This window comes from Argiope bruennichi, chromosome 5, assembly GCF_947563725.1.
Source record: "Argiope bruennichi chromosome 5, qqArgBrue1.1, whole genome shotgun sequence".
Taxonomy (NCBI): Eukaryota; Metazoa; Arthropoda; class Arachnida; order Araneae; family Araneidae; genus Argiope; species Argiope bruennichi.
This window is the reverse complement of record NC_079155.1, coordinates 18,459,091-18,481,722: the sequence shown is the minus strand read 5'-3', so window position 1 is coordinate 18,481,722 and position 22,632 is coordinate 18,459,091. Positions and strand designations below refer to the sequence as shown.

Genomic DNA, 22,632 nt, shown 5'->3' with positions numbered 1-22,632 from the left:
ATACATTTTCGGTCTCAAGGTGGTCGGAATGTAGAGATTAATCAAATTATCGAGATAGATTATCTGGATGTCCTACATCATATATTTAGGTTTCTTTAATGGCATCATTTCTGCTGATGTTCAATTTTTTGGAGAATATCGTTCTGTCTTTTATGGCATTCATTTACTGTTGGTAGCTGTAAATCTTTTTGAAAGTCAATATTCCGAACACACGATGGTATGTTATTAATTTATCTTACAGTTTTGTTTGGCAGGGTTTCCAGTTCTTCTTTTGCAATTTACCAGCAAAAGAAATTATCTTAAAGTTATCAGCAACGATTATCCGATTTGTATTAGGTTCCAAATTCGAATTAATGTATATCACTTTAGGTTTATCAAGTAATCATGAATTGACAACAGACGATGGGAAATATCATTAAATTCGAGATTCTTCTTAGATTTGATGTTTGAAGTAACTAAGACAGATGTTTCCGAAATTTTTGTAGCAATCAGATATTGACCAAATATGAATATTTCCCGGAACAACAACATGTCTTTCATAGGAAATCTGAAAACTGAAAATGTAGACGTGATATTGGGACGACACATTATGTTCATAGATGCCCCAAATATGAACAAATAAGAAAAGTGCTTTCTAACTGATTTCCATGTTCATGATTTTTTTTCGTGAAGAAAAAAGAATGTTGACAAAAGAAATAATATATATAGAAATAATACACGTAGATTATAACTGCGTTTAGTTGAATGTTAACATATATATTGATGCAAGAACCAGTTATGACAGTGCTGTGTAAAGTACATGGTTAAATACAATTGTAGATAAAACTCAACAAATGAAGAAATATTTTTATTTGTTATGGCGTTTTGAAATATGTGGCTAAAATGGAATAAAAAAATAAACGGTTTACAATTAAAATAGAATATTATTTAAAAGGGAAATATTTCAATTTGATGCCTTTATTTACCTTAAAAGAAACAATAAAAGCATCTGAAATCGGAAGTATTCTCCTCTCAGCTTCCTCGAGTAGTGTATACAAAATATGACAAGTTTTGTATTTAGCTTCGTCAAATGATAATGATAATCGAATTTATATTTTAGAAATTAATGTCTTCTCTTCTTCTATTCATTTTACTTTTTTCCTGTTTCAAATTATCCTGTTTACATATGAAAAACCGTCAAACCCTAGTCAACAGTAAACAATACAATAACGTGAAGACAATAACGCGAAAGATGTACCCATAGGAAAAGAACTGTTTGCTGTTGACTAGGGTTTGACGGTTTTTCAATCCCGGTTTTATAAAGTAAATTTGTCACATTTGAAAACCGGCTTTTAAATTAAGAAAACCGGTTTTTCCGGAACACCTGGATATATTCCTCCTCTTCCTCTTCTTCTTCAAAAAAATATGAATTTTATCGGTTGGACCGAATCGTTCAGCAGCTGAAGGCTTAGGGTGACGAGATGCCAATTTATTAACTTGTGAAGGTATGTTTGAATTTCTGTTAAATGAACTAAAAAATGTAAACACTGAAATAAGTTTGAAATTATTATATGCTTTAAAAGAACGAATTCAAGAAAGAAGACAAGTAGAATTAGCAACTCTTTTACTGTATTTGCAAAATCCAAAAAATATTTTTAGTTCAGCGAAGAAATCTAGTGTACTTTTATTAGCTTCAGAAACCGAAATTATTAAGTTTTCTGGAAAGATATTGTCTAGAATATTTTCCAAATCCTTATGTGGAAACCAATTCTGATAAAGAACAAATCAAGGAAATTATTCGTTGATGTTTTTTTAAAAGAAGCCATGGAAAGATCAATTCATAAGTTTCTATAAGAACCTAAAGGAAAACTTACAAATCCAAAGACACTGAGAGCTGAATTTTCATTATTTGAGGCAACGAATAAAAGAACAAAAAACTTAGATTTGTTATTTGATGCCTTGAAAACTATAAAACCAAGCTCAGTAAGTAGTGAAAGAGTATTTTCACTTTCAGCCAATATTGTGTCCAAAATAAGAACAAGTTTTAGCTACCGCTCAGTGAATATTTTATGTTTTTTTAAATGCTATTTTCTTAGGAGAAATTAAAATTTGTGAAAATAATATTAATATTATTTGAAATTTTTGTTTAAGTTTTCGTTATTTTATGTAAGTCATATGTATATGTAATCCTTAATTTTTTAAATATTGTGAATTTGACATTGATTACGTTTTTTGTTATTTTATATAAATTAAATGAAATACTTTTCCTCTATTCTATTTTTTTGACAAAAATTCGAAAACTGGATAAAACCGGTTTTTTGGAAATATTAAATTTGATAACCGGTTTTTCAAAAAGTCGGTTTTTGTATAAATCCTACTGTTGACTGATTTGGTCCCAAATAATAGTAAATTCAGGTATTTTATGGATCTAAGCTTTGCAAATTAAGATGTCCCCCCCCCCCGCTTTTTTTAAAAATAAGATGCTCATTCTAGTTTCATATTTCAGCACAATTTAACTTTCTCATCTACCAAATATGGACAAAGTATTTGAACTCAATATTTTGACGAATCTCCATTCTTTCGACCTCCCTGATTTTGAAAAAAGCATTTTTAGTAGATATCTGTGTGTCTGTGACAAAGACAACTAAAAACGGTTGGAGTTTGGACCGGATGAAATTCGGTATACGGTCTTTATATCAATTTTGTAGATATCTATCAAATTTTAGGCACATTCCGTTCAGAGAAAATCTGCATGTCCGGTTATTCAAGTATAAGCTAACATAATAACTACAAAACGAAGAGATCTAGACGGATAAAACTCACTACACAAGTTTAGCATCTATAGTAGGGACACTTACCAAATTTTAAGCCATATACAGAAAGGGGTTGATTGTCCATCAATCTGCATTTTCAGAAAGATGTAAATGCTATAACTCAAAAATACAATGACTTATATATATGAAATTTAGCATGTGATTTTGTGACTACAAGTATAGTTCTATGCCAAATTTTTGTTTCAGTGTGTTGGAAAAAATATATTTGAAAGACGAATTCAATTTTCGTATACTATTAATTGCATGCCAGGCATTAATTGCTAAGAATGTTAAGGATTATACGATAGATTCAGTAAAAATTTTAAATTTAAGCTAATGTTTAAAACTTTGTAGTATACACCAATTCCATATAACATTCGCTTGTATAACATTTTTATTAAAGTATGGAACGAAGTTTTGGAATTCGGACTCTGAATTTACATGTTAATGGTTTATTTTAAGTTAATGTTAAAAAAATTTTTAACCTTAGGAATATGTATTTACTTTTATTTGCCTATGGTGGCATCGGACATCTTGGTATCCACATTTGTACGCAATATTATTGAAACAGATGTTTGGTTTTACAAATATTCTAAAGGCCGGGATAACGCGTCGGATTCGCGTCCCTTAGTTTGCGAGTTCGAACCTCGCTGGCCGAAGATTACCCGCGTGCGTGCTTGGTGCGTTAAATCTGTCGTGGTCACAAAGTCCTCCATGTCGAGAGTAACCCCACTGGGGGTACTGGATCAGGAGTGATCTTTGTCGGATTCAGATCCAAATTACGATCTGTGGTTGAGTGAGTGAAATGCGTGAATGAAGTCCGCCCTGTAAAAAGGGTTGTGACGTGTGAGTAGCTAAGTCGTTCTCTTGGCCCTAGATGGCGCTACTATAGAAACAAGAGGTGCCCATCCCCTTAGGCTTAAATCAGCTGTCTTCGAACAGGGGGCTTTCCCATGGCAAGTGTGCCATTAGAAACAACAACAACTAATATTCTAAAACAACAAATTTACTTAATGAAACATAAGGAACATGACAATTATTTTTGGTAAAGTGGCAATATTATCTTATCATTTTCATCATTCATGAAATTTGTGCATTTTTTATAAATTACGAACTTATTTATTTTATAGCCTGTTCAGTAACATTTTAAAACTGATCTACTTTCGGCCCCTTCTTGGTCCAGTGGTCGTAGATATTGTGGTGAATAGCATATAAGCCAGTTAACAACTCTTCTACCCGAGCGATAGTTTTGGTATAATTGTTAAATTACTGGACTGCTAACCACAAGGTTCCAAGTTCTGTCCTCGCTCATTCCAATATCGCTAAAACATTGTGTAGCGTGCCAAGGTGAACATTCACCAGTAAACTTAAATTTGAAAAAGATTTTTTATTTTTAGCATTAATATTACATCCAAATTTTAGTTCTGTATATGCTTTATTTTCTTATAAATTTTATTTATCACGCGGAGTGGTACCTTTTGCAACATTTTTTATTTCAAGTTCTCATATTCGCAATCAAAAGAACGAGCAGAGAAACAAACAATTTACCCGTGAATAAAGTGTTTTAGTACATCTCAAGATATTCACTGAATGCCACTAATCGCATCCAAAGGATGTTCAATCTCACAATGCACAAAAAAGACATAAGAAACAATTCATTAAAAAATTGCATAATATCTAAAGAAAATAGAAATTTATGCTTCCTGCAATTGTGTGGCACTTCATTAAGCTTTTGTGTTCATACAAAAATACCTATACAAATTTAGACTTAATATGAAAGCATAAGCAGTTTTTAGTTTTATGATTCGAGAAACCGAAACCATTCTTTTCTTTTCGCACGTCGTAGAATAAATGATCCATGCACAATGTATTTAGCATGCCAAAGTTGGCAGCAATACTCACGTACTCATTGTTTTCTTTTTCTTCTGTTTAGTTTGCAATTGTTTATGCTCAGTTTGTTATTCAAATTTCATGTGGGTTTTTCAGTTGTTTCGGAGAATGTAATTCCCAAAGGAAGCGTAAACAACCATGGGTGGAAGGTGCCAGGGACAGGTAAGGATGTTTTTATTTATAATTTGAAAAAAAAACAAAAGTTATTTCTGATCAAACCTTATATCGTCAACTATTCTAATTTTTAAAAAAAATAAATTACATTTAAAAAAAAATAAATACTAAATAATGTAAAATTTTAGGGATAAATGGAAAGTACTTTGTAAATTGAAGGATATATTTTTTTCCCTATTATAATTGTGATAAGCATGAAAAAGCCGCAATTATGATTCATCAATTATGTTACTCATCATATGAATCAATTTACAGTAGAAGAGGATAATGCCAATTAAAAAAAATGCTAAGACAGATATCAATTAGTAACTGTATTAATAAATAAAAAAATTTGTATCTGTAAATATTTTCTTATTATGTATGACACTTCAAATTGTTTCAAACAAACAACAACAACAATAAAAAAAACCCGTATTGATTTAATAAAAATGAAATGATGTGAAACAGGTGTAATTAAATTCTTTTGATGATTTTTCTGTTGATAAAGAAATAAAATTTCTACTCTATGTATACTTGCAAAAGCTGGGAAAAACAGAAGCATTAAACTTAGAATTGAAATAAATTATATATATAAAAAAAAACGTCTTATACTTTATCATTTTTAATTCTGCATAATATTAAACTGTATTTGTGGTTCTCAATAAATATAAGCTGCTATATCCATATTTCAACACTTTTATTGCTTCAATTTTTCAGACCTTTTAATGTTGATTTGTTTCCTAAGTAATAACTGAAAGCATTATGAACTCTTTGTCAAATTATTATATGATTTTATGAAAGTAATCTCAGTAAAAAAAGAAATTCCATTGAATGAATTTTTTTGCAAAATTGTATCAAGTAGTCTATTAATAATATCTTTGCAATCTTTTAAATATAAAGAATACTTTTATATAAAATAAAGCATACTGTATAAAATCTGCATTTATTCATTTGGATTTTTCTGCAGTGAGTATTATAAATTATCACTAATAAATTATCATTTTTAAGCAAGTAATTGAAAATAATTGCAGTTTCTCTTTAATCCTTTGGATATGCCACTCTTGAGACAAACAAAGAATAGTCTCATTTTTAATAATTTGAAATTGAGCCAAAATATTTTTTATTCCTTCGAATTAATGTGTAAACCTCACTTCTCCCATTTTCCTTTGCAGTGAATTTGCTTTTAAGTCTGTCATAGCCTTTAAATAAATTTCCTGTATCGTCCTATCAAGATTAATCTTCATATATAAAAATTATTTTAACCAGCAGATTGTTCAAGAATCGAAATATTTTTTATACATACCAATTAAAAAAAAAATTAATATAAGTTAAATTTCAATGCATTTTTAATATCTATGTATTTATTCAGTTTTTGAAGACTTAAATTCTATGGTTTTCTGTAGAAAATTGTGTTTCCAGGAACAGATTTTTAGCAAGTGCTCTCGATTGCAATTTTATAGTTTATTATTTTCAATATTATGATGCTGTTTCTACTCCAGTCTTTATATTTTTAAGACAAAAAAAAAATTAAGAATATTGAGCATATTTTATTTCCATTAGTGGCACAATTAAGGGCATCGAAATTCCTGGTATCGGTATTTAGTAACAGTCCAAAAATAATTTTTTACTTTTATTTTGTTGACAATTATGGCAAGAAAGGGCAAAAACAATTCTTACACTTTGCAACCATTTAGTTTTTGAACTGTGATTTTTTAAGTTTTAAGAATTTGCCTTTATTAAAGCACTATTATTTTCTAAGTTGATCAATTGAAGTAACTTATGGTGTTGTTAGTTACTTTTCTACTTTTTTTTTTCTCACAGTCAGGCTAAAATGAGCTAATTTCATAAATAACAACACATATTTTTGATTTTTTTAAAAATTATGTTTAATTAGTAACTTTTTTTTTGCAGTTGGGTTGCTGTTGCGGATGTCGACCATGTCGACTCTGCTGTGGCTTCTTGCCTGCTATCAAAGAGTCAACATCAACTCGACTGATGTATACTTTATTTCTTCTTCTGGGAACTTTATTGATGTGTGTTATGTTGACAAAGGATGTACAAGATAAAATCATTGAAAATGTGAGGATTAAATTACTATGTATATAATTTTACTCTTGGTTAATTTTTGATATTTTTCTATTAATTTGATACCATTTGTTCTCTAGTATAAGTATTGATATTAAATATTTTTCTGTTAGAGTGGTCATCACTAAAATATCTGTAAATGAATAAAGCATAACAGCTTTTGCAAAATGCTGGTAATTTGCATAATTTGATACTGAAGATTGCTAAAATACTTTCTATTTTATTTGCATTTAGGTGCTATTAAGCTGAGAAAAAAGTACTTAATTTTTTAAAATTAAAAATTACTAAGAAATGGAGAATTATTCTCTTTTTAAAATTGACTTGTCTACATTTGGTTGGTTTATATTTTTTTTATTAATAACAATAATTTATAAATATATTCTGGATAATAATAATATTCTGATTATATTTTTTTTGTTAGCAGTCTTCATGGATATGATTTTATTTATCGAAATTTATTTTTTAATGCACAAGGGAAAAAAAAATCTTGGTATTTTCTTTTAATTTGCATACATTTTCTAGTACTTGTGTATTAACTACATGCCACATTAATAAATTGCCAGAAACCACGTTTATTGCTACAAGCAATTAATCGCTAAAAAAGTGGTCAAAAGTGTCAAGTTAGTCTATTAACTGCCATAGTCAATGACATGTGGATAAGTCTTGAGTTTGCTAATGATATGCAGTTAAATCAAAAATGTGCAACTGGCATGCAGTTAATACCAAATTCCCATTTCTGATTTAAATTTATATGGATTCAATTTCAGATTTAAATTTATATGGAAACTTTAAAGATATTTTCATGCTTTTATTATGATTTTTTTTCTTAATAATCATTTTTTTCTTGAATTTCTTTTTTGTTCATTATCGTTTATCAGAATTATAGTTTATAAATTAAAAACTCCTTTATTTTTACAGTTCCCTCAATACAATGTTACATGCATAACTTTAAAAGCAGGTGAAAATTGTGAATTGCTTGTTGGATACATGGCAGTATATCGAGTTTCTTTTGGCATGGCTGCTTTTTTCTTTATAATGGCCTTCTTTACCATTGGTATATCAACCAGTGAAAGCTGTAGATCAGGTTTGCATAATGGGTAGGTGTGCCTTAAATTTTTAATTTCTGCTGATATTATTAAAATATTTTATATATTCATAAATACTGACTATGGTTTTATATGCATTCATAAATTTTTTTATATGCATTCATAAATTTTTTTATATGCATTCATAAATTTTTTTATATGCATTCATACATTTTTCTATATAAAATTTTAACAAATTTTGATTTATAGCCTTTTTTCTCCATCTTGTACTGAATTTTTCCTTGAGTCATTTAAAAAATATTTCTTCATGCAAAATCATGTATGAATTTTAATTCACTTCCTTTCTTGGCATTCTTCTTGTTTGATAGATGTTCTTTGAAATGTCCCAGTGTGAAATTTTGTAGAAAAAAATTAAATTTTATTGGAATAATTAAATTTTTGTATAAATTTAAGATAATGATAATTTGTTTTTATTCAAAATATTGGTGATTATATGACATATTCCTTTTATTTAAGTTTCTAGGCTGCTTTTGAATTATATAGATTATTTGATTATTTTTATATTGTGCTATATGAAGTTTTTAGTATATAGATGTAAACAGTAAGAGCTTTGTATGTAACTCTTCATTTTTCTGTGGATTAAAATTTATATTCCATTAACATAAATTATATGTTTTTGGCATTTTCTGAAATATTTCAAATATGTTTTTAGTTATTTTGTGTTTATTTATTAAGAAAGTAATCAAAATGCTTACTAAATACATATCAGTCTGAAACTGCGCACATCAAAATATGCAAGAGTTAATGTAACAGTAATTGTTGATTGTTCCCTGTTCTTCAAAAAGTTTATTTTGATATGACAGGGTTTTATTTCACAAATGGTTTTCTCCTTCCGCATTCTATGAACATGATAAGACATGTACTGTTTGTTTGTTTTATTGTTTGGTATTGCATTATGAAACCCATCAGATTTAAAAATTTTCTTCATCTGGGAAAATGTACATTTTTATAGGGGGGGAAAAATCCAACCTATGTATATTTATCTGAAAATAAATCAATTAAATAATTTATGACATTGAAAAAATTTAATAAAAAAGTGCATTACCAAACTGAGTATTTTTTTAAGGAAGATTTAACAGTTAAAAATGGCATTTTCACATCTAAAAAAAAGTATGATTATTGTTTGTAAAAGCAGAAAAAAAAAGTATGAATTTTGAACATTTGATAGAGGTAGATAAGGAAGAATTGAAGATTAGATTTTTCTTATAGCCAAACAAACCAAAACTCTTCTCATAGTCAAAAAATTGACTTTTCTTTTGAAAAGTCAGTTTTTTTTTTATTGGTTAGATTCTATGGGTAAAAAGTATTTTGATCATATAAATAAATTTAAATTCCTTTTATTACTGAATTATTATACCATCAATTTTTGAACTTTATTTTTGCACTAATAGTTAAATTTCCTTGCAGAATAATCCCAGGGAATCCAAGAAATCTTTTAATTAATCGAAATATCTTAATTAAATTAATAATGAAATATTTTTAATTTCTACTTTTAGCTTATATTAACTATTTGCTGTCAGGGTTCCATTCTCCCTGGATTCCCTTTTGAATCAGAGAAAATAGTCATTTTACAAAGATATAAGCTGGATTTACATGGTACTTTTAAGTACCATCAGTAAATATAGGGTTAGGAGTATTAAGTTTTTCAATCAGGACCATTTGCTCTTAAGCTGATATATAATATAAGTGTATTGAATATTTGCTCAACATTTGTTGAAAATAAATTAATCTTGATTACGTTAACAAAGAAGATTTTCAGAATGCTTCCAGAATATAATGTAATTATTAATGTACAAAATTGGGATTTTTAGTTTGTTCAGTATTTAATTTTGAATGAATTATTGAATGAATATGATAGTTACATTGTTTAAAAGATACCATGAATTTTTCTTGTTGACATATTTATTCGAATTAGCATTAGATTAATTTAAATTTGTATTAGAAAGTTTTTTTAGTGAAGTTTTTTGAAATTCCTTAAGTTTTACCATTTCATGATTTTGTTTGCTATTTTTAATTTAAAAATTAACAGTTTCAGTCTTAAAGTTATTTATTGTTAAAATAATTTTTTCATATTTATTAATTAAAAAATATTTGTATTTTTTCAGAATATGGTGCTATAAATTACTAATTCTCTGCTTAATTTGTGCTGGAATTTTTCTTATTCCTTCAGCATATGTAAACCACTTTGGTAGCAGTAAGTTCAATATTTTTACTTTTTGTTTCCATTCATCTTTTACTCCTGAACCTAATTTTTATTTTTGTTTGTGTTTAAAATATTTTTATTTATTTATTTTTGTAAAAGTTTGGATGTACATCTCAATGGGTGGAGCATCTGTGTTCATTATCATTCAGCTCATGCTCATTGTAGATTTTGCTCATGCATGGACTGATAATTGGTTAGTATTTACCCTGCTTATTTTTCTCATTTTTTTTTCAATTCCCTTACTGACTGTTAATATCTTATTATTATTATTTTTTTATGTTATTAGATGTTTAATTTTTATCATACCTTCCGTCTTTCCTAATAGAGTGAAAGTTTTATGAATATAATTTCTTTGAATCAGTGTCAAATATTTAAAGGAATTCTTGATTATAAGTGGATTTAAAATAATTTCAGCAGTTAGCCTACAGAAATTATGATATGTGTGTGTGTATGTATAAACATATTTTTTAACAAATGCATGCCCAAAGAGAAGACACTTTTGAATTTTTAAACTCAACTTTTAACTTTAATCTTTTGAACAATTTACTTACAACTTATAACTTTGATCTTTTCTAACAATTTTTAGCTGTAAACATTTGAATTAAAAATTTTTTTTAACTTTGTACATAATATGCCATCGCAGCATATTATGTACAAAGAATAAGTAGTATGAAATACTTCAGTCTGCATTGCAACACAAGAGCAAAATAAAGTGAAATTCTCCCTTCAATGGTTTTTAAAATGAGGTTTTAATAGGGATTTCTTTGACACGTGTCAATTTAGTTAAGGGAATTTTAGGTATCCCTAAAAGAATGTTGCAAGCATTAAGGATTTTTATTCCTTCATTTGGAGTTTGGGAACCTGCAGAAGTAAGCATTTTTATAATGTGTGTATAGAGCATTAATTAAATAAAAAAGATGTAATTGAATCAGGAAATAAGAGATAATTTTAGAATGAAGTTAATATGGGCTAAATTAAGATGAACATTTTGAAATTAATTAGGGTTTAAGTTATATTAAGAGGTATCATTACACACACACACACATATGTATATATTAGAACATAAACAATTTTTTCCAAAATTTATCACTCTTGAAATTTCCACAATTATCATTCTATTTCAGTGGTTCTTAACCTTTTTAAGCCGCGACCCAAATTTGAGAAATATTTGAGAAAAAGTCAAAATTTTTTCATTGCTTTGTTTTAGATTGTATTTTTAAAAAATCTTCAATCCTACGATGATGATTTTTTTAAATTTACAAATTTTTTATTTATTTTTTTAATAATAAAGATAAACAAAAGTACTTTTCGATCCAAGGAAAATTTAATTAATAATCAAGTGTTTTTAATAATTTTTATTGACCAAATTAAAATATATTTATAACTTTTTGAAAATAATTGACATTTTGATTAGCACATAGATGCTAATGGGTGTTTCTTTTCTCTCAAAAATAATTCGACTTCTGTCCGTAATGATAATACTCTTTGAACAACTTTGCCCCGGGACAGCCATCTAACTTCAGAATAATATAATAAATGTTCGTATTCTGCACCAAATTCGAAACACAGTTCGCTGAAAATTCTACAGTTAAGAGCTCTTGATTTGATAAAATTGACTACCGCAACAATTTCATCCAAAACGATACATAATTCGGGTGATAATTTTTTTGAAGCAAGATTTTGTCTATGTAACAATGAATCGATATAATTTGTGGATTCATTTGTTTTGCTCTTGTCGAAAATCCCTTTTTAGATGCTGTCATGGCAGCTGCACCGTCGGTGCAAATACTGAAACACTGATTCCAATTTAATCCTTCTTCTTTAAAAAACGAATCGACCATAAGAAAAATATCTTCACCTCTAGTTGTTGTTGACATTGGTTTGCAAAATAAAATGTCCTGTATATCTGTTAAACCTGGATACCGCACGTAAACCATGAGTTGAGCATCTTTACTTACATCTGTCGCGACCCAAGAAATATGCTTCGCGACCCATAGGTTAAGAACCGCTGTTCTATTTGTATGATCCCTATATGTTTTTAATTATTTGTAAATCAAGATCCTTCTTTTTATGTGTAATGAATTAAAAAAAAAATATGTTTCTTTGAATGTGAGAAAATTACTGTAAACTTATTAATTTTGATTTTTTTTTTTTTTGTGTGTGTGTGGTTTTGTGTTTGTGTGCTGCTTGTGTCATCATAATCCATTTTCTGAATTTAATTTGATGTTGATTGAAAAAATACTTTCTCCTTAGTAAATAGTCCAAAGTGTTTTTCATATTAAGTGTGTTGGATTTCTGTCTTGATTACTTATCAAATGTTGAATTATCTCAGACTACAGAAATGCTGCTGTATACTTTTGCTTTCACACATATCCAAACAATCTTATCAATGAATCGTAAATTTTTTAAAATAATGCTAGGGTGGAAATTCTTATAAAAGGGATTGCTTTTTAGGATTCTAATTTCTAGTAATGGAATTTTTCCATTCAGAAAAATAAATTTATCTGAATTTAGTTATAGAAGTTTATTTTTGCTTGATTTTGGACATACATTGTTTGAATATATTAGATCTTTAGATATGTATATGTATATGCTACATACCTGTAAATTTGTTGATATAATTTATGACAAAATTTATTTTATTGAATTAAAAACATGTACAAGTTTAATAAATATCTTTGCAATTTCTAACAGATTGCAAATGCATAACTGAAAAGTAGATTACAAAAATTGCAATTATCAGTATAAATTAAGACACTTCCTAGCTACAAGTTTTTCCCCCCATGTGAGAAATTTTTGCTGATAATTTAGCTGAATAGTGTGATATTAAGCGTAATGGTTTAACTTTTCAAACGAAGATCACAATTTTATAACACTTCATTATATCTAAAAAATTATTTTACCTCAGTTTTTTTATGTACATCTTTTTTTTACTTATTTGTTAGTATTAATTATTTTACTTATAAGAATATTATATTCGATTCTGATGTAGTTCTGTTTTTATCAAAGAAATTTGATTGTTTGTGGCTATATTCTTTGCATATTGCTGTGATTTCATGTTTTTTTTTATTTAAAATTGAAAAGAAGAAATTGTGATTAGTAAATGAGAGAGAATTTTGTTATAAAATTTTAGTATTTCATTAATTTTTTAATTCTAATATATCATAAACATAATATAACATAGTTCTAATATAGTGTAAATTAGTATAAAAATATTCTGATATAACGTAAATTAGTATACAAATTTCTTATTGAGTTTCCTCTCTCAAAACTTAGGCTACGAAGAGTAGCTGATGGAGGCAGCAGATGCTGGTTTGTTGGTAAGAAACAATTTTTTAATTTTGATATTTACAAAGTGTATTAGAAGAAAAAATTTTTTGTTTCATTAATAAAAGACAACTCATAAATAACATGTTGTTTTAAGCTAGAAATTTGTTAAATAGGAATTTAAAAATGACTAGATAAAAAAATAATTTTTTAATCATTTAATTTTTAATTTTAATAATTTTTTTTACATTTTTTTCCCCCTGTGTTGGAAGTATTTATTATTTTCCTCTTCTTTTCACCATACAAGTGTTAAAAAAAACAAAAAAACCCACAGTCGACCATAATAATCAAAATGAAGAAAAGAAAAAAGTTATATATATATTATTCTCAGTTGTCAAAATCCAACCAAATGTTCCATGAAACATTTTTTCCCCTTCGAATTTCTATTTTTAATGGTAAAAGAATTAAAGCTTTTTATTAGTATTTTATTTTAGATGCCTGGTACTTATTATCTTGAACAATGATATTTTGTTCTAATATTTTTGGAAAAGTCCTGCTGCATTAGTTAAAATATATTAGGAAATATTAAACTGTTTAATCAAATTGTTTGTACTATAAATATTTTTATTTCAGTGTCAAAATAATTCAAATTTAAAAAAAAATTCAGTCTTGTTTTGTTGAAAATACAATTTTAGCTTAGAAAAATTTAATTTTAAAACCAGTAATATTGTTAATTTCATTGATTTTACAAAGTTGTACTTCTTTTTTACATTCTTTTATTTATAGGCATACAATGACAGTTCTGTAATGTATATTTTATTGGATTAGAACCAAATAATGCTGTAATTTTTATTTTCTGTAAACATTCAAAACAATTTTTTTGTACATTTTATTTTGCTACAGTTTTCTTATTTTATAATAGTTTTTATTTTGACTAACTTATAATAAAATGTAAAGACTTTAATTATTATTTCTTTCTTTTTAGCTATGGTATTTTGTGCAATGATTATCTACACAGCTGTAGTGATAGGAATCGTTATGATTGCTCAGAATTATACTCGTGCAGAAGGTTGCTCTACTAATAAATTGTTCATTGGTGTTAATGGTGGTCTTTGCCTTTTGTGTTCATTCGTCTCAATCATGCCATGTGTTGAGAAAAGTAAGTTAATGTAGATGAACTGATATCTTTTGGACTTTACATAACTAGGAATCTATTTTTAATGTTTTGATTAAATTACCCAAAATTGATGAATTTGTTTTTAGATACTGGTGATTCAAGAGCTGGTTTACTTCAGTCATCAGTCATATCAGCATACGTTGTCTACCTTACTTGGTCTGCTTTATCAAGTGAACCAACTCTGGCTGGTATGTAATATATACGCATATGTATGTGTGTGTAATGTCTCTTAATATAATTTAAATCCTAAGTTATTTCCCAATTTTTTATCTTAATTTAGTCCTTATTAACTTCATTCTATAATGGTCTATTATTTCCTGATCTAATTCCCACTTTTTATTTAATTAAATATACACCTGCTCTATAAAACTGCTGGTCTTGGCATTTTCTCATGCTTTGAGTGAAGGAATAAAAATTCCTAATGCTTACAACATTCTTTTAAAGATATCTAAGATTCCCTTTCCTAAGTCCACATGTGTGAAAAAAAACCCTATCAAAATGTCATAGTAAAATGAATGAAGGGAAAATTTTCAATCTCTTCTGCTCTTGTGTTGCAATGTAGACTGGCCATTTCCTACTGCATTTTCATTGTATTAATTGTGATTATTGTGATGAAATTAATTGAATTTAAAATTTCAAAAGGCTTTTCTATTTGGCCACATAACTGCTAAAATATGTTTATTTCTTTTTGATAGATACGATAAAGCAAATGTGAGAAACAAATAAATCTGTAGTTATCTGATTATTATGTATACTTAAAATTTTTTTTTTATCAGCCCTTACTTAATTATTTTAATATTTATTTATTGTATCCTTATTTCAAATTTTTAAAATAACAGTAGGGAACGTACATTCTAGCAGCCTTATTTTATGATTTTTATTATATAAATCAAGATAATGTTTTTTTTTATATCTAAAGTTATTTCACTTTTGATTTTTTTTTTTTTTATATAAATTGGGGTTTTGGACTATTTTGTCTTATCAATCTATTAATCTGTATTTAAAAAAGTTAGTGGAACTTTTTGACTCTTATGTTCTTTAGAAGTCTATACATTTGGACTTATTTAAGTTATAAATGCATTCAATGCAATGTCAATCAAAAGAATCCCAAGAAGTAAAGTATAATAAATGTTAAGAATTTTAGCAAATGAAACTTTTTATATGAAAAAAAAAAAAAAAAAAAAAAACATTTTGGAAAATTAATGCAATATTTAATACTTCTTTGTTATTTTGTGCACTTTATATTCTCATATTCAAAATTTAATTGCCTCATCAATTTATTGATAGGTACTGGGGTTGGAACTTATCGAGAAAGAGTTTTTCCGGAAGAAGAAGAATTTTGTGGCCCATCAGATGTTTCAGTTTTATCTAACAAAGATATTATTTGTTATGGAGGTGTAGTTATAACATTTCTGATGGTTATAAGTTCTACGTGAGTAAATTATGGATTAGTTTTTACGTTGTTGCACTCTTTTTAATTTCTGTTTTACATTTAGTTGTGTAATCCTTATATATCAGTGAAAGTATTATTGTTTGTTTTATTGATAAATATATTTATTTAGGTTACGCACATCACATTTTTCATATAAACTTGGTATCAGAGCTCCTGATCCCACTGTAAGTATTTATTTGATTTATATAAAAGTTAAATTATTTTTATATATTAAATTTGTGGGATATCTTCTGAGTACCTATTTATGAGATATTAAAATTCTACAGCTCTTATTTTTATAATTGAAATATGAAAGTAATTCTTATATAAGGGCAACTGGTAAATTATTTATGTAAATTTGGTTGCATTATCTGAAATGGTAAAAGGGTTTTAGAATTTGTGAATAAGTCTTGATAATGCACATATTTCAAAGGGACAAGGGATAAATAAAAAATAAATAAAATGAAAACTTTTAACATTCATATTTCAAGAACTCTATCTCTCTATATTTTTAACTTGAATGTTTCTGGAAAAATATTCAATGTATAGTCATTTTAGTAAACATAATAATAATAAATTTATTATGTCAATTATTGTAATAATCTTCTGTGATTTTTTTTCCTACTAAGAAAACTCTTGAGATAAAATTGGCCTAAATTAATTAATTGAATCTATATATCAAGAAAGAGATCCACACAATGACAATTACAAAATAATTTAAATATTTATTAAAATGCAGTTAACATCTTGTAAACAGAACATAAGAGAAGGAAAAGAAAAACATATCAGAGATGCACATCAACTTATATGCTTACAACAACAACCTTTAGCTTTAACATAACCATCTTAGAATATATATGCGGCTATAAACAAAAAACTGCATCTTCTTCAATGATATGCTAATTAGAGTCATCTTATTAGCATATCATACTAGATATTAGCTCTTGGGTGACTGCATCATGTTAGATAAATATTTGAAAAATTTGTATCTATCAGATGATGTCGATAAAATGGAAGGAAATTTTTGATTATTCCCAACAAAAACCTTTAAAACTTTTTTTTCTCATATTTAATTTATATTCCTGCTTTTGAAAAAACTCAGGAATGTTTTTGAATTGCAATAATTTTACATAATTTTTGGAAACGCTTTAGCTGTTTGACATATAGAACTGTTTTTTTGATATGCTAAAGTAGTTTTACTGTGTAAGTTCTGTTCCATAAATTTTTATTTCTTTACATTCCTTCTGGGCCATGTCATTGAATCATGGATTTGAAATCATCTCCCAAATAATAAACTTGATAATCTGTATTCCCATTGTTTGCATTTTGGAACCATATTTTTCTCTTTGAGAAATCTTCACAAATATATTCAGTTTAAATTTTACAATATTGGTATTTTTTTCAGTGTGTGTGTGTGTGGGGGGGGATAGAGCAGTTGCTGATATTGGTCTAAGATTGATAAATGACTTTTAGCTAGTAGCTAGATAAATAATTATTCATGTTTGGCTATTTTTTTTCTTAAATATGAATATTAAATACTATTCTGTGCATTATGAAATTTCATGTAATTAATTTTTTGCATTCAGGATGGTTTTTATGAATTAACTTGTATTTATTTTTTACTTTTTATTTAAATGTAAATATCTATCATTAGTCATAGGTTTTCACTCTAGATTATAGTGTTAGAACAATTAACCCTTTGTCACCCATTGTAACATTATTTCAGTGCAAGGTGTTATTATCTATTAGGACTATTCCAACCAATTGAATTTATTTCACTATATATTCTTTGTTTTGTAAATTGAATTTTTCTTGCTTATTAAATTGGCATTTGTCAAATATTTTCAGAATTCGGCATATTTTGGTTTGTTAAAAATCCATTGCTCTTATATTTGTTGATTATTATGAGTTTTGAAACATGAATTTTTAAATTATGATGATTTATTTTATTCCAAATTTTACTATATTAAATTTTAATTGTTTAATTGTTTTTAATAAATGATATTATCTTGGTAATGATTAAAATTTTTATTTCAAAATTCTATTTCTAATGGAGACTTATACTGTCTTTCCATTGTGTTTCTATATAATTATTTTAAAAATGCCATTTATGATAACAAATCATTAAATTATTTTTCTGTTATGTGCAATTGTAATATGTAAGTTAATATTTTTTTAGGATTGTTGCACATGCTGTGATAAGTCTTCAAGAAGAAGTTAGTATTTATTTTTATAATTTCAGATTAAATTTTTAAATGAGTTTTCTTTTTAAAATTGAAAAAAAAAATGTTAATAATAATATAAAAATAGTCAATTAAAAAAAATTTCTTCAATAATATATGATCAATTTTGATAAATATCATTTACTACTAACCACTTGATTTTTTTATATTCTTTTTAATATTTTATTAGAATATGCATATTTTATTTTTGAAATGTATCACTATGAATTTTGATTTTAACCAAAAAGTCCATTAAATACTTGTGGTATTTATTTGCAATCCACATTCAATAATTTTGATATCACTTCATAATGTAAATGAGTAATTTCATTTGAATATGTGAATTGTTCATTTGAAGTTAGAGAGGCATAATTCAATACATATATATTCTTTTAAAATGTATGAATAAATGTCTTTTCTCAGCATCTAATGGTATTGATGAGGAAGGTGGCCAGAAAGTTATAAGGAATGAAATTGAAGGAGTTACCTACAGTTATGCTTTCTTTCATGTGATGTTCTTCCTTGCTTCACTTTACATTATGATGCAGTTGACTCATTGGTTTAGGTAATTAATAATCAGTTCCTTTTTCATATTTGAATTTGTTTTAATGTGGTCTTATTACATTTGGAAATTTAATTGCAGTGCTATGTGATTGTCTAAAACCTATTGAAGCATTTGAACTTGCAGTATACATATTATGCTCAATATCATTTGTTTAAACTACATAAATATATTAAAATTTTAATAATCAAGAATTCCAAGATAAAAGTAAAAGATGCATATAAAAATCATAAAATAAAATGTCATACAAATAATTTAATCTCTATGTGAGAAACAATATGTTGTAACTGGATGCATTGTCACAAAGCAGTCATGAAAAATTTGACTTTATTATCTTTCTTGTTCTTTGATTATAATTATGCATACTTTACATTTAGTTCAAAAAGGCACAAAATATGCATGCTGATGCAAATGAACTCGACACTTTTTATCATGAGATGGCAAGTTGAAACATTTGTTTATATTATGGATTTTTTTTAAATAACACCCTGAAAATCAGCTGGAAATCCAGGAATGTCAAAACAATCCAAGAAATTAAGCGATCAGTGTGAGGAAAGAAGAATATTATGTAATGAGAATGAACTCAGAAAACTGTGAGGTATCATTGTAAAATAACAGGGTTCTTTATACTTTATACTGTTTTAATTTACTTGCTTTGTTGCCTTCATAATTGTTCATTAACTATTTATATATTTGAAACAATTGGCAAAATCTAAAGCATTAGCATCTAGCCTCAACTGCTGTACCAATTTCGCCAATTTTTATTTCATATGAAAGCTAGTGACATCTTGATTATATCATCAAGAGATCCTAACTTTTGAACATCATTGGTTTGACTTTCCCCCATACAGAATATAGATTGAAATACTGTTTTTATCTTTTCTATTTCTCTTTAAAATAGATAGAAAAGGAGGGAAATTGTTCATTGAGTACATAAAGAAGTGATAAACATCTAAAAAAAATAGAAAAATGGAACCACTGATTCTTTTTTCCTTCTTATTTTTTAAATAAATTGATATGCATATATTAATTTATTCAGAATATATTATAAATATGTTTACTGTAAATACTATTCATATTCTATGAATATTTTTTTGTAGTAATCATTTTAGGAGGTTTTTTCTTGTTATTTTAATCACAAAGCAGAATTAGGAAAGTGAATACATTTATTGAAATAGTAATGTTGTTTAATGCATGTATGAATTTATGTATAAAGTACTGATTTAAGTCTTGTTTAATTCTATTCTGACTTATGATTTGCTTTTCTGTACAAGCATTACTCAATATTCTTGATTGAATTCATAAATGATTATGAATTCAATGATTTATTTATTATATTAAATAATTATGAAGTATTTATTAAATAATTATATTACAGTTATTCAATGATTAATTTATTATTATTAAATAATTATGAATTTTATGATTTATTAATCATAAAATTGTAAGAATTCTCTCTCTCTCTGTATGTATGTGTGTATCTACTGAATTCCACTGTTTCATTTTAATAGGATAACAAAAACATTATTTATTATGGGAAGGTACAAATTAATTTCATGCTATTAAATCAGTAAATCAATAACTATATTTTCAACCCTCAAAGTATAAAAATTTATGTCTTTAAACACACATGTGAATAATTGTGCAAAAAATTTTAAACTGCTAAAGGGTTAAGATCCATGTGTAATCAAATATATCAATGTAATATTGTTGAGTTTCTATTTAATAAATAATTTCAACTGCTATTATAAGATTGATCTTGTTTTAGACCAGAACAGGCAAACTTGATGACTTTTGAACGTAACTGGGCTGCTGTTTGGGTTAAAATGGCATCGTCCTGGACATGCATTGCTATCTACTTACTAACCCTTTTTACCCCTGAGTTATGCCCGGGGCGTTTGAATCGCAGTAGATCAGCCAGAAATAAAGATTTGGAGATGAGCAGAGTGAGAAGGAATTCATCTTCAAGTAGATGAATCATCATTAATGAGTGATAATTAATAATGATAATGATTTTGTTTCATGTTTACATGAAAAAAAGGTATCATCTCATCAGTGCTTGTGCTTAATTTTTTAATGTATTTTTGAAATGCAATTTTTTATTACAATGATAATTTTGAAAAAAAAATTCATGAATCTTTTTAAAATTGCATATGTGATTTGTTATAAAGCTGTTTAATATTTTCAAACAGCAATGCATATTTGATAAAATGCTTGAAGGTTTTCTAAGAGTATTAAAAATGTTTAATAATATGGAACATCTATTTCTATCTAGAAAACATCTTTTGTGTACATAGGAAATTCAATATTAATGATTGGGCATATTATGACCAAATATCTTGTTATGTTGCAAATATATATCATTAATTTTTAATCATGACAAAAGTTATAGGAGAAATTAAATATATATAATTTTCATCTTTTCAACTGTTAAAATTTTAAGATCCTAATTTTCTGAAACAATTATGCTTAGCCATTTTTTTTTTTTTTCATTTGAAGAAATATCTGAAATATTGATAATGTGTAATTTTATAATGTCTCCAGTAGTTTCCCATTATGTTTTTCTTAAAGGACTTAATAGATAATTTATTTTTAATTTTCTTTATCTATCATTTTTAATAACAAAGATCTATAAAATTAACCCGTTCAACCACATGAAATAGAATCAACGAAACATCTCATGTATCATCATATTCAGAGATTATGTCCATCATGTGGTTTTTGAATTTTATATTTAAAATTTATAGCATTGTGCCAAGTTATCACAAGTACAATTTTGTAATCAAAATAAATTTTTTATCGTTCATAATATTCTGATTTATAGGTGAATATACATTTAATGAAAAGGTTAAATTAAAACTAAAAAAAGATAGTTTTCTATTCTTTTCTTTGCTTTTGCCTTCTAATGATGGCTTTATACTCTACTGATCTCAATATTTTATGTCTTTTGATAAAATATGTGTTTTGTTTAAATTCTATTATAATTAATTTATCTTTATATGCAAGAGATTATAGTTAATACTTTTGAAATTAAAAAAAAAAGAGAACTTAATTAACATATTATTTATTTTAAACATGTCTTTGTATTCTGTATTTGTTGTGTGAAGTCTTAGTATTCTTTTCTGTCAATTTTTTCGAGTATCTGCTAGATATTTCTTAATACTTTTGTTTATTTGTATATAAAAATGTAAGAATTTAATTTTTTATGAAAGACTTCTTATACATTTGTAATAGATTTATTGCTTTTAATGCTCATTATACAGGATGAGTACAAAGTATTGAATAGATGGTTTATTATGCATAGTTAGAGAGTCAAGTACAAGTACAAGTCATGTCAAGTACAGAAGTACAAGTCAAGTACAGAATTAAAAGATAGTGAAACACTGAAAGTGTGCGTTTGTTTTGAAATGGTTGCTATTGCTGCCTGTAGTTATGTTGGACATTTTCAAAAAGTTGTATGATTATGAGAATGTTCACATCAGTCAAACTAAGTGTAATCTCGGTTTCTTTTGGGATACTATTCTCATATTTTTGTGAGAAATTTCATTGCATTTGCACAATGGATGTATCTGATAAAAATCGCAGAGAGCATTTATCAATTTCAGTGCTTTAATTTATCACCTGCATTGCAAGTAATGCAAAAAGAAGGATGGATAATTATTAATTACATATCATACAGAGGCATAAAATTGAATATCATGCTGTTTATTTGCAAATTTAATATGCAATACTATTTATTTATT

General features: G+C 26.5%; 1 protein-coding gene across 1 annotated transcript; it reads left to right on the top strand.

Moving 5' to 3' along the window:
- Nucleotides 1-4,697: 4,697 nt before the first annotated feature.
- On the top strand, nt 4,698-21,837 carry LOC129969034 (serine incorporator 5-like). The gene is made up of 13 exons (XM_056083432.1): nt 4,698-4,844; nt 6,747-6,914; nt 7,839-8,017; nt 10,132-10,220; nt 10,329-10,422; nt 13,506-13,549; nt 14,482-14,655; nt 14,760-14,861; nt 15,961-16,105; nt 16,236-16,290; nt 18,285-18,321; nt 18,751-18,892; nt 20,658-21,837. Exons 1-13 carry the CDS (start codon nt 4,821-4,823, stop codon nt 20,863-20,865), a joined length of 1,461 nt encoding a protein of 486 aa, XP_055939407.1. The 5' UTR covers nt 4,698-4,820; the 3' UTR covers nt 20,866-21,837.
- The last annotated feature ends 795 nt before the right edge of the window (nt 21,838-22,632 follow it).